The 13,690-nt window shown below is 33.1% G+C and overlaps 1 protein-coding gene across 1 annotated transcript in view; it reads left to right on the top strand.

The window, feature by feature from the left end:
- Positions 1–13,690, top strand: part of LOC123707471 (uncharacterized protein CG43867) — a 258,717-nt gene that overhangs the window by 36,925 nt on the left and 208,102 nt on the right. Inside the window, exons 2-3 of the mRNA XM_045657538.1 lie at positions 1,982–2,221; positions 5,646–5,802. Of these exons, the coding sequence (XP_045513494.1) occupies positions 2,073–2,221; positions 5,646–5,802 (306 nt within the window). The 5' untranslated portion in view covers positions 1,982–2,072. The remainder of the gene's footprint in view (positions 1–1,981; positions 2,222–5,645; positions 5,803–13,690) is intronic.

Consider the following 13,690-nt stretch of genomic DNA (forward strand, 5'->3'; position numbering starts at 1 on the left):
CAACCCTTCGGTAAAAAAATTTATCCCGGTAATTACGTTTGTTTATATTTTAACTTTTACCGTTTTGGCAATATTTATCTTTGGGTTATTTAAAGGATACTATCGCCTGTTTCGGGAATTCAACATAATTAATTTTTATTTTATCAGAGACTTTTTCAAAAAATATACGGTGGAATAAATGTTGTTTTTTGAATAAAATTGTGAAAGACATGTCAAAGAGTCATGCAAGCAAAAGCGTGTGCTTTTGTTTTGCAATTTGCATGTTATGTTTGCATGTTAATAAAATGAAGTGCATATAAAAAATATCTTTATGCATTTACCGCAAAAACTTTAACTAACTCAATTCACGTTAATGCGAACAAAGTTAAAAACGTGTAAAGGCGTACCAAGTTTTTGCCTTCACGTTTTAAAATGTTAACCGCGTGTTTAAATTTACAACACCAAAATTAATTGTTCTCTTGTTTCAATTGTTAATCTTTTGTAAAATACGAATATATGATGAAGCAACGGCGTTACTGTCAGCTGTCACTGTCATTATGTCACGGAGCTTATATTTCAAAGTCAAAGTTAACTTTGACGTTGTTAAAGTTTATAAATTTGGCCATGTTGCATAGTCTAAAAATTAACAACAATTCGATAATCGATAGTAATAGTATAGTATATTTTATAGTCATTATTACTATCGGCCATTGAATAGTTATTAATTCATAGATCAAGCAATATTATCCATCTAAATAAAACACTTGTATTAACGGTTTTGATCTCTGATGTTGTGAATTTATAAGCTATGGGACATAATGACAATAACAGTGACAGTAACGCCGCTGCTCCAAGAAATATAAATACAATAAAAAAGGCCTTTAATTTCTTGCTTTCACATTATTTTATTACTTAGTTTATATTATCTATATATTATTAATCTAAACAAATTAATTACTTTTATTATTTATTCTATTCTATTATAATAAACATTACTTATTTCTTATTTAGTTCCTGTGCAAGGACCCCTTATTTGGGAATGGCCTCTACAACGCCTATTCGTCACGGTCTGTGCTATTTGGCTTCAGTTTAAAACAGTTAATCTTTTGACCTCGTTTTCCTTTCTAGCCTTACCTTTGCACCTTGCCTTTATTGTCTAGAGATCAGAAACCCTATGTGGTCTGCCCATTTCCAGTTACAACGACAAATATAATGATTCCATATTTAAATCATCTCATTAGGAAACATAACATGAAGGAACACATCAATAACAATTTATCACGGCTTTCGTCAACTTCACTAATCAAATAGTGTTGACATTTCATTTCAACCTGTCCAAATATAAAACCATGACCAATTGCCTCACCTAAAGCACAGTGTAATGAGATCAGTTGGTAGTTTAAATATATAATAAGGATTGTGAGAAAATCTAAAGAAAACCGTTTAATAAATAATTCATTTTATGATTGGTAAATTGTATGTGTTTTATGCGATTTTATACTATATGACTCTCATCCCTGAGGCCGTAGGTTCGATGCTCGACTTTCTATGTGTACCAATGGACTTTCTATGTGGGCATTTAACATTCGCTCTAATGGTGGAAAAAAAACTTCGTGACGAAACCGGCTTGGCTTAGACACAAAAAGTAGATGGCGTGTGTCAGACACAGGAGGCTGATCACCTATTTGCCTATTAAATTAACAAACGATAATTAAACAGATACCTTTAATCTGAATCTAACCTATAAAGGTAGTAGTGTCACTGATTATTATAAATACCTTATGACTGCAGTAGCAGCCGATGATATACGAACAAGAAATTCTTATTAACAAAACATCCTTTCAATTTTCTAAAACATTATTAAGAGACCTTATAATTTACTAAATATCAGTTGTAATATTTAAATTTTAAACTTAAATTAAAATATATAAATAGACAGAGCCCAACTTTTTAAATCATTCTGTAACTCATAAAGCAACGCTAATTCATCTTTTCTTTTCAGATCATTATTGCGTGAGAGACGGATCAAAATGGGTGCGTGGACGTCGTGTTAGTGTATAGTGTAGTGTAAGTGTCAGTGATGTGAAGTGATAATGTCTGAGGAGCGATCGCGGCGGTTGTCACAAATCTTTGACCCGCTGTCCAGGTTCACTGATCATGCTGTGCCAGGCTCTTCTAGCACTCCGAATAGCCCAAGGTTGTTGCCAAGACGGCAGAGAGATGGACCGCCACCTCCACCGAGGTAGGTTTTTAAGATGTTTCTCGTATAGTTCCTAAAATAAATATTTATTTAATGAAACTTCTTTATATTAAAAGTACAGATAACATAAATTATAAGGGATACAACAGGGGTCTTATTCCTAGCAAGCGATATCCAGATAACCCTAGTAATAAGATGGACATACCAAGGGTAAATCGCAAAAAGTGTATAACTGAATAAACACAAATAAAATTACATGTACCAATTAAAAATTATGCAATTAATAAACTTAAATCTAATATTAAAATAACTTCACCTGACTTCTATATCAGAAACATAGTAGTAACAGATAAAACTCTTATATAGAAAAATATATAAAAGTAACATTGGAATTATTTTTTTTTACTAATCATAACAATCAAATATACAGTATTTAAAATTTTCTTAACCTACATAGTAATATTAAAAACAAATTAAAAATTAGGAAAAAGAAAATTAAAACTAATTTAAAAAGTTTGGTCCTGTGGCAGTGTACCTTTAGTTACAATTATGGAAATTTAGATTACTTGTTAAATTATAATAAATAACTAACAAATTCTTACGCAACGATGTCATGCGACAAAATATACCTAAACTATACAATTCATTATAAAAATATAGATATTTACAAAAGAATTAGGTTTGCTTATTAAAACAAATCAATCTTTAAAGAAAAGCAATATTTTGTTAAGTTACGTACGCGCGTAATTCCTTAATAACAATATAACTCACACCAATGTATCCAATATCGAAACTATATGTAATGAACAAATGTGATATAGCCGGGTAATATAAAATGTGATAAATTATTGAGATTTTATTATCAGATTGAATTACACATTTGTCGGAACACTGAGCTGAGTTATTGGATATTAATTATTAATTATATGAGCTAATTAAGCTCACTTTATTATTCATGAGTGGAGATTATCGTTGAGCCTCGTGAACAAAATGATTCTTAATTACAAATACTGAAGAATTGCTAAACATATACTTGATATCGGGCGAAAACATTCTATAATAAAAATAGTTTTGAAAGTTCTTTAAATTAAATTAACAATGTTTTTTTTTGTTTGATGATGACTCTTACCTAGTTTATGTTATAAATTTGAGTTTATAATATGTTATACATGTTAATAAAGCGCCAAAACAAAGGCCAACAACGTTATACTATTTAAAAAATGCACCTACCAGCATATGTCGCTTCTAACATTTTTCAGTGTGTTATTGGTGGGGAAGTGTATACGACGTATACCGTTAACAAACAATTGTACAGAGTATGGTATAATGAAATGAAAAATCAACAGCGTAGAAAGAAAGGCTATTGGTGCACAGCCTGGGATCGAACCTACGACTTCAGAGATGAGAGGCGGCATTACAGCGTCTAATACATTGTAAGACTTTCGTTAAATTATATACAAAGATCATTTATAACTCAAAAGGGAGATGGTCTTAATATTTTATATTTTAGTATAAAATTCGAATCCAAATCCGAACAAATATAACTAGGGCGCAGCTTCCTCACTTTACCAGGAACACATTAAAGTAAATCGAGATCACAAATCAAAGAAGACTTCCTGGCTGACGTCTTATGTAATTATACTAAAATTTGTCAATATCACTTTAGTTCTTAATCGGGAAAGCGGAAGAAAATCTTAATGCACAAAGTTAAATATGGAAATCGTTACAATCTTTATAGTTTCTAATGACACAACAAGTATACTGTTTTGCCGAATTTAATTACTCTTAATTAGGAAACTTTTGTTTGCTGTACATACCTGATTTCAAAATAATCAAAATTCGACTTGTTTTGCTCAATCTATCTACTACCTATGATTACTAGTTCTATTCGCTCTCTATCTCGTTCTTTTTTCTAAATTTTCTCCTCTAACTTACCCTGCGATTATTCATACGAATTAATAACGCTATATATTGTTACAACTCAAATATACAACAAGACACACAACTGTTTGATACCTTAAGTTATTTTTAACCTTCACCTAACTATAAAGGTGGCTTATCTTAATAAGCTATCTAATCCAATTAACCAACTTTAAAAAAGTTTTGCAAAACAATCTACAATAGATATTGTTCGCACGTATATAAGGTATTTCAAATGATTTAAGTGTAAGAAACGTTCTAACCTTAAAAGCAAAATCCCATGTAAAAGTTAGTCACACATGATATAAAAATCTTCCCACCGAACGGAACTTAAAATTGCTACTCGAAGCACTGGCTGAGTGAATGACCTGAGTAATGAACTAGAATCGCAAATTGATTATGATTCGCTCTTATTCATAGATCCGTTGAAGTTTTTATTGAATACTTCAAATAGAAAGTTTTTGATATTTTTTATCAAAGAATATTGTCTGTTCTAATAGATAACAATATTCTAGCAATGTATTGAGATAAAATTTAAAATAATTCATACATATAGGTAACACAATGCGCACTTATGAACTTCAAACACAGAAATGCATATAAAATGGTGCTAATTTTACATTTACTGCAAGTTCTCAAACCAAGGTGGTAGAACGGAAGAGAAGAACTGGAAATAAACTCTCCGTCACTATTTTTAATCGCCAAGCTGCCACCATTACACCATGTACCACAGGACATCTTAAGTAATTAATAATAAAATAAATTAAAAACAAAGATTTGTCCTCTATCTGCAGGAGGCATGGTGAAATAGCAGCACGCACTAACATTCTCGTAGGAAACACTCGCAAATACGTAGTCGAAATGACTAATATCAACGTATACACGAATTCAAGTACGACCATTCACCACAAGTTGCACCCGTTCAAGAGTATGACGCATGGCCAGTCATCCGCCCCATCGCCATATTTTAGAGAAAGAGAGAGACAACCCGACGCATGGACACCGCCACAAGCGACACAAAAAATGTATATATAGATAACTAGCGATATATGAACTTTGACACAACATATTTGTCATGAAAAAAGGTTTCATTTTTAATAATCGCATCGAAACATTCACACTTTTATCAAACTACCTAAATAAATTGTTAAAATCAGAATAATGTACATGAATTAAATGCCTTATAATAATGGTTTAATAGTATTAATAATATCAATAAACATCAAATACTAATAGTAATTTAATTATGGAGTTGCCTATTCATCTCTTTTGGACACATTCGAATATAAAAACACATCCTGTATTCGAATAAGAATTATCACCAAGAACAGGTTTCTTGCATCGGCTACTGAACGTCAATGTTTCAATTGGTTTTTGACGTTTATTGTAATGGTTAAATGCTTATAATGTTATAGTGTATATATCACTGGCCGTAGTATATAATGTTTTTTTTTAAATATGTATTTTTTACTTCCCTTCCACCACACCAACTCTTTTCTATTTAAGATTATGTATTAAATAAATAAATAACTTACACCTTTTGTAGGCCCTTTGCCCACTCCTCTCGCATGGATCCATTGGAGTACGAGTTGGCGGCTGCCGAGGACTCTGTCAACTGGCAGGAGAAATGTCTGGAGCTACAGTTGGAGTTACACAGGAGTAAGCACCAGGCTACGCGGGTCCGAGATATGTTACGAGATAAGGTAGGGTTAACATAGTATATATATGAGAATATTATTATTTATTCCAAAGTCTTTCACCTATCCGTTGAATGATTAGTAAACTTATCTTTATTAATATCACTTTCAAGATGTCTGAAGACTTGAAACTTAAGAAGTTTATTTAAATTTATAAGACCATAATTACTCAAGGGTTCAAACAGGTTAATTGTTGACTTGAGCGAGTTAATATAAATTAACTCTGACTTTAGTGGACTATACCTAATATGCTTTCCTAGGTACTCATTCATATTAAATGTGTTCAAGTGGAAACGGGTGAGATAAAAATGTTAAATCACGTGTACGAATTTTCGGCTTAACTTGAGTTTCAGAATGATTCAGAAATGAGATTTAGGGCTGAATCCAGGACGACAAAAAGGTATTGGATTTTGAAATATGAGAAGCATTGTTCGCGATAATTCCCGTTTTACCATTTGGCCGTTAACTTCCTGCCGACTAACACCAACTAAATTGCAAAACTATTGCTCAAATCTAGTCTTATAAAATTTTAGTTTTATGGCATAGATAAATGAATCAATATTTTTTTAAATATTTACATAATGCTATAAGTAACTATTAAATATGGGACTATGAGTACCTCTAACTATAGTTTTTATAAAGCAATAACATACCTATTTGAATAGATAACAATATTTATAATTCTCAGGCGGGATAACTTAGCGTACTTCTATAATTACAAAAATTGTGACTCGTTTAATCCAGTAAACTTATTTTTTTTTACGAATTAATCGTTAACGGATTTACAATCCCAATATCCCTAAGAGTGAAGGCTTAGTGAACTTTTAATTAAGCGGAGTTGAAATCGTTTGCATAAAGTTTAATGATTGTCAACATGGACTTGACGGAGGCTTACTGCTAATCGTTAGGATTGTTTTATTTATACTCCATTTAAACTCAAATTAAAACTTAATTTGAATGAAAGAGTCCATTAACTTGATATCTCTGTATTATGACAAAAACTCATCTATATTTTATCAGGACCAAAATAGCGTAGCAAAAAGCTAGGTATATTATAATAGGTCAATATTATGAAGAAATATGATAGGATACGTAATAGTGAGATACGGGAGCAGTGTTAAAAAGGATACTAGGCAATGCATGGCCTTTTGGCCATGTACAGGGTAAATAAGTAGGATACACAAGGCGGCAGTGGATGGTCTTGTCGGGTTGGATAGGCCTTGGCAACCATACCTGGACCAAATCCAAGAGTACGTACTAAAGAAAGGGCAGGTTAAAAGTACCCGTAACCAATCAGGATGGTGAATGTTATAACAGTGGATGAAGCGAGAGAGGTATGTCAGAACCATGGCAAGTGTAGATCCATTGTCTCTGGCTACCCCCTCGGGATAAAGGCGTGAATATATAAATAAATATGAGTTCTGTGGCAAATCATAACCACTATGTTCAGACATATCTTTTGTGTCATCAAACATTCTTATCAATGTTTTGTACTTTGTTATGACGCGAATGAATTTTAAGTATATTTTAACCAACTCAATCTTTAATTTTATATAGAACACTGTCACTTAAACACTACACTAACAGCTTAAATAAAAAAAATAGTTAATCGCGGATTCGCACGTGTGTAACACAGACTACCCATATGGCAGAGACTAAAACTCAAAACAACTTTGTTCATATAGATAACCAAGTACAATTATGAAAGTCATCATAAAAGATATTAAATTGGTTCTAAATTTATGTTGACTTTATGTTGAATTTATGTTACCAAGCGGACAAGAAGAACTGGCACTAAACTCTCTGCCACTTTTTTAAAACGCCAAGTTTTGAGTCATACAAATTGTTTGTAAGCCAGAGCCAATCTCTTAGTATTTTAATACAAAAAATTACACTTCATATTGATATCCGTATCTATTTTTAAGTCAAACAATCAGATGTCAGATCTCAGATCATGACTATGATATCATATATCTCTGACATCTGAATTCCTCAGTAAAATAATTAGTGTAGCATAGTAACAGTTTTGTGTTGTATTTTAAGTGTATAAGTTATACAAGCCTAACTGTTCCTCAATTTTTTTTAGTAAGTTTATTGTTTACTTTGTTATATATAGATAGATTTTATATTAATGTGTAAAGATTTATTTAAAGACGTAAAAAAACATTATATTTAGTTAGTATAAGCTGTAAATTTTGTCAGTAAAGAAAAACATATTTTTGATGTTTAAATATTTAGTTTATTTCGAACGTTACATTGATGGACTTATAGTAAAGACTTTGGACTATGTTAAATATGGAAAAGTCATATAGGCCCATATAGCCGTATAAATAAATTAAATTCAGTGGCACAACCTTTTAGGTCTAGACTTCAGATTTCTGTATCTGTTTCATAATAATTTGTAATAGGCTAGTGGGTGATCAGCTAGCTCCTGTGCCGTCGTCGACTTTTTGGGTCTAAGGCAAGCCGGTTTCCTCGCGTTGTTTTCTTCAGCGTTCGAGCGAATAGAAGCGCACATAAAAAGTAAGCCCGGGATCGACCCTACGACCGCCGGGAAGACAGTCGCACGCTGAAGCCACTAGGCCAACACGGCTCATCAATAGCCGTAGAATAGGGGACCTATATCTAGACACTGACATGTGGACTAACGAACGAAGACTAGAAATAAATCGCCGTACTCGAAACTACCTTTATATACCTTGCAAAGAATTTAATATACGATTTATTAATTTATATAGAGCATAGATCCCAAACAATAATTAAACATACCTTAAACTACTAAAAAATCTACTTAAAAAATAAAAAACTACTTACATTCATCTAACAGTCTTTTCAAACCTGTTAACAAATATATTCGGGTAACTGAGGATACGGTTAGGCAGGGAGATTTGCGGAGTCTACGACTGAGGGTGGAGTACAGTAACTACTCCACTCAGAGAGCACGGTATGCCTCTGGGATCTAAAATACATTTCAGGCATGAGCCTCCAGTCTCAGCAATTTTGGAAGCAGGCCTGCTGTTGGTTCAACCCTTTTGGGGTTTCCATCACCTGGGTAGTCCCCAATGCAGAAAAAACAAATACGGGTACAAGGAGTAAAAGTAATTATTACTTTATATAGTGATCACAATTGACTATTTCCTCTCTATGTCAAGCTAAACTGACACAACTGGCAATATAAAATATTTGATCTGTCAGCTCTGAGTAATTTTAGTCTATGCAAATCTCAATAGGGTGATACATCTTGTATCGGCGCTTGCAGCGTCAATAAATCAATCTACCCCAAATAGTTGTAGTAAAACAAATATTTTAGCCCTAACGAAATTATCGCACACATATTACACGTCACTTATGATTTACGGATAGTATTTCTTATTCATATCCCATGAATATGTATATCTACTTGCCAGTACATAAAAATGTTATCATGTTTATACGTTGTTGCATGAATTTTATATGTTTGACATTCTATGACTATAATCTACTTAAGAATACATGATGCAATTAGTGTTTCTATTTAGCGTTTTTCAATTAGCGAACAGGCGTCTATATATTTAAAATAAATATTCGCTTCTATCTATATACCAAGAATATTATTACATTTAAACACATCATCATATATATAAACATAATACAAAAACACAAAATAAATATTTTTATAAGACATTCGTTATCCAATCCGCCCATGCTTAGGGCGCTACGAAAGCACCACAACGGCCTTGCTACGATTACGAAATCGCTCACGCCTGCTACGCATAAAGCTACAAAGCTACGTAGTACAGTGCAATACAAAACTGACAAAAATGAAAAAAATGACGTCACGTCCTCTAAGGGGAGGGCTCGTGTCGGAATTTTTAATTCAATTATGATAGCGATCTTGTTTAATGACCGGTCTACGCGTTTTTATGGCGTTCTCTTGACTCTTGAATTATAAAAAAATATTGTGCCTTACTCAGGCTCATGAATGCTATTTCGTTACCTTATTTACCTTATTACCTATACCAACCCTAGTGGCTACCAAGGCATGTGCAATATGGGTAATTATAGCAGTGTAAAGCAGTATTGCTCTCATAGAAAGACTCTCATCCCTAAGGTTTGATACCCGGCTCTGCACCAAAGGACTATTTCTCTACGTGCGCATTTAACATTCTCTCGAACGGTGAAGGAAAACATCGTGAGGACAGTTTGCCAACCCAAAAAGTCTACGGCGTGTGTCAGGTGCACTGATCACCTAGTTGCCTATTAGATTGATTGTGAAATAGATTCAGAATTCTGATTCTAATAGGCAACTAGGCGCCACTAAAATTTTGTTTTATAATAATAATGAGTAAATTAATTAAAAAGCTACATCTACTCACTATACTCCTACTACTGCTGCTATCATACTAGTATGAATTGTATGTTATACTGTATTATATAATAGCATTACATAATATTAATAATTAAATTTAATATTAAACATAAGTTTTCATGTTGATTGTACATACTGTTTTGCATTAAACTTTATCGAACATATGTGTTGTTTATATATTAAATACGGTATTTAAAAAATCCAAAATTATTTGCTTAAATGACATAACGCTTTCAAATTCAAAATTGCTTTCGGTAATTTTTCAGTTAATTTGCACATTAACTGCAAAAAAGTTTGAACAATGAACGAAGCACAATGAGACCTGAATTCGGCAGATGAATGCGACCCTTGTAATGACGTTTTTGACGTCTTTTATTCCGTTTCAACTTTTGTCTTGCCCTACGGATGTTTGGAATTCTGAAAGTCAACTCTACAAAGGCAAATGATTTCATGGTTTGAGATCCAAGATCCGGGTTTTAATACGAAGTTTCATAATAGACGTTTGAATTTTTTTTTAATAATTTTCAATTGATATAATTAATTTTTTGTGTTCATATTATGTATTACTCTAAAATGTATTCATTACTGACAAGACACTAATCAAGACACTAATAAGACACTTCTTTGCTCTAGTACAACTTACCTCACAAGAGTTTTAATGATCTAAAACGAAATTTACATTCAGAATCAACGTAGCCATATTAATTAAGGATTATATATCAAATTCAAAACATCAAAAATACCGTCGGCCACTATCTTCCTATTTGATGTCGTCATTTCATGGCCACTATCATTGATACGCACTTGAAACGTCTAGTTACTTAATAATAAACTATCGTTTATATCCGTTAATATATTTTCGTACAAGTTAAATTGTATAAATTCACTAAGATTACAAAACACTCTTCCATTATCAAACATAAAACAGGCGAGCAACTGATTGAATTAGCACAGAAGTTTGCGGCCTGACAAATTTATCGTGCCGAATTTTTTTAGGTGATCCCATAAAACGTTAAAGTTGGGACCAAATTTAATTTTCATTTATCGGTAGATTGCCTTTGTTTCAAATTTCGATGAATTTTTAACGGTTTTATAAATTTACAGATGTTATCTTTTTTAATTAAAAAGCAATTGAAACGGTTTCGTTACACTGTTATGAATAAAACGGGGTTTATATGCTGTATAAATTTTTTAAGTGAATTTGAATGTTTTGGATAAAGTTATAGTTATCAAAAAGGCTTTGTACACTACAAGTGGCTTGAGTAAACTACTTGATAATTTGTTTTGAAGATACAAACATGGGCGATTCAAATCGTCGACGACCAGTCACTATCCGAGCGGCTTGATTCCTTGACGGAGAGATGTGGCGTCTCTCTGCATCATCTACCGCATGGAGAGATTTCAGAAGAGTTTTTCGGATTAAAACTTGCAGCTGAGTTTCATCATCGGACGTCTAAGCAGAATACAAAATACCAACCGTATCACCTCGACGTCCGTTGTTCCATAACTGAGCGTTGTTTAAGAAATCTGAGGCCTAGACCTAAAAGAGGTTGTAGCGTCACTGATTTTTTTAAAAATATCTTCTTAACTCATATTTTATTGGCGTAATAAACATCTACTTGAATAATTCTCCTCGAAGACGTGCACAACAAAAGGGCAAACTTAGTTAATCAGCAATTAGTATTCCTATGTTAAAAGCATTTTGGTTATATAAATCCGTAGAACATATGTGGCGCTTAAATTGTCTCTTGGGATAACTGGATTATAGAACAAGAGACAAATGGGCAGGAAGCTCTTCTGATGTTTAGTGATACCGTTCATGGATACTTTCAATACCACAGAGTCGGGAGTGCGTTTAATAATTGGTACGCTCTTGAGCGAATTGGCTAGATCAAGGTGAACTGTGTAGACTATATCGCTGTATATAATGCTGAATAATCCTATCTCACTACAACTCTTTTGGGTTATCTATCTTATGGGACTCAGCTTGCATCTGTTTCTTAATTTTAAGAAAGTATTGTTTTCAAATTCCATCCATTGCCGGAATAAACACACGACACAGTTGAACCGCGTTCACGCAGACTAACACTGCTCTAACAATTTGTGACTTGAATAACATTTTGTCATAATTAATCAATATTACGAATTCTTAAGTGCTCATGGGCCTCATGGATATGCCCTACCACGATCAAAAGACACAAATTAAGTTTAACTTTAAAAATGGGTGCAATATATAGCATTATGAAAACTGAACCAAAACTTTTGTCGTAATCTCTAGACGGGTGAAGCCTTGAATCTTAACTATACCATCCCTTTCCATAATATGAAACAGCTCACGTTAGGGTCAATACATTGTGATCGTGCCACGATTTCAATTAAGGCGCTATCGGAAAGTCATTAGTGTGTAATTAAGAGACGCGCCAGCCAAGACATTTGCATGTGATGTAGCCAATTGCAGTGTGTACAACGACGAACTATGTAATACTTGTTTTTATACAGGATATAATTTATAAATAATCAGTGGTAGTTTCATTTGTCATTGGTCATTGCAAAAGGCAAAAAGGTGATCAGCCACCTGTGCCTGACTCACGCCGTTTGCCACACACCACACTTTTTGGGTCTAAGGCAAACCGGTTGATTTACGATGTTCTCCTCCACTGTTCGAGCGTTGTTAAATGCACAGTCTATTGATCTATTGATTGCACAGTCGGTGATCGAATCTACAACCTCAGGTTTAAGAATCGCACGCTGAAGCCACTAATCAAACACTGATTATAAAAATAATATAGGGAAAATTAAGTTCAAGTATCCCCAACAGAAGGGTGTCACCATACGTACTAGACGTGCTGATACTACAGTACGTATGTATAAAATGACCGCATCTTATAGGGCCCTCAGGGTCGGTTTCAGAGTTAGGGGGCCGCAACAGTAACAGCTGATTTCATCGTTATACAAACAGAGACTGAGATTTAAATTTTATTTTGGCTTACCAATTTATTATATATTAAATATTATTTACATAACTCGATGTCACACATGTTACACACGCCGCTGACCACGATCGCTGGAAAGCCTTAATAATGGACCCATGTCTTAACACTGCGAAACAAACCCTCTCAAATTAGGCAATAATACTTAAAACAAAGTATATGACGGTTATATGTGTTCGTTAATTGTGTCAAGGCATTAAAACGATATGTTACTAGCTATATTTGTGCGTCAGTGAATTCCAAATTTACATATTAATATGGACATATGGATGTACTGGAGCGTAGCACTTATCTATAGGCGACAAGAAACAATTATCTATGACAAAAACACTATTCTTATAGAATATGTTCAATAGATAGAATTGGTTTACTAATCGAAGGAATCCTATGTTGAGATATTGGAAAATCAAACAAATATTTGTTAATTAATTTAGTTTCCATTTCATAGTCAAACCGACGCTAAAATGGACACCGTCCATCCAATACTAGGAGTAATTGATAAATAATCTATATCAATAATTAATAGAAATGTGTAAGTGTATCTCTGTCTATGAAG

The sequence above is a fragment of the Pieris brassicae genome, chromosome 1 (genome assembly GCF_905147105.1).
Source record: "Pieris brassicae chromosome 1, ilPieBrab1.1, whole genome shotgun sequence".
Lineage (NCBI taxonomy): Eukaryota > Metazoa > Arthropoda > Insecta > Lepidoptera > Pieridae > Pieris > Pieris brassicae.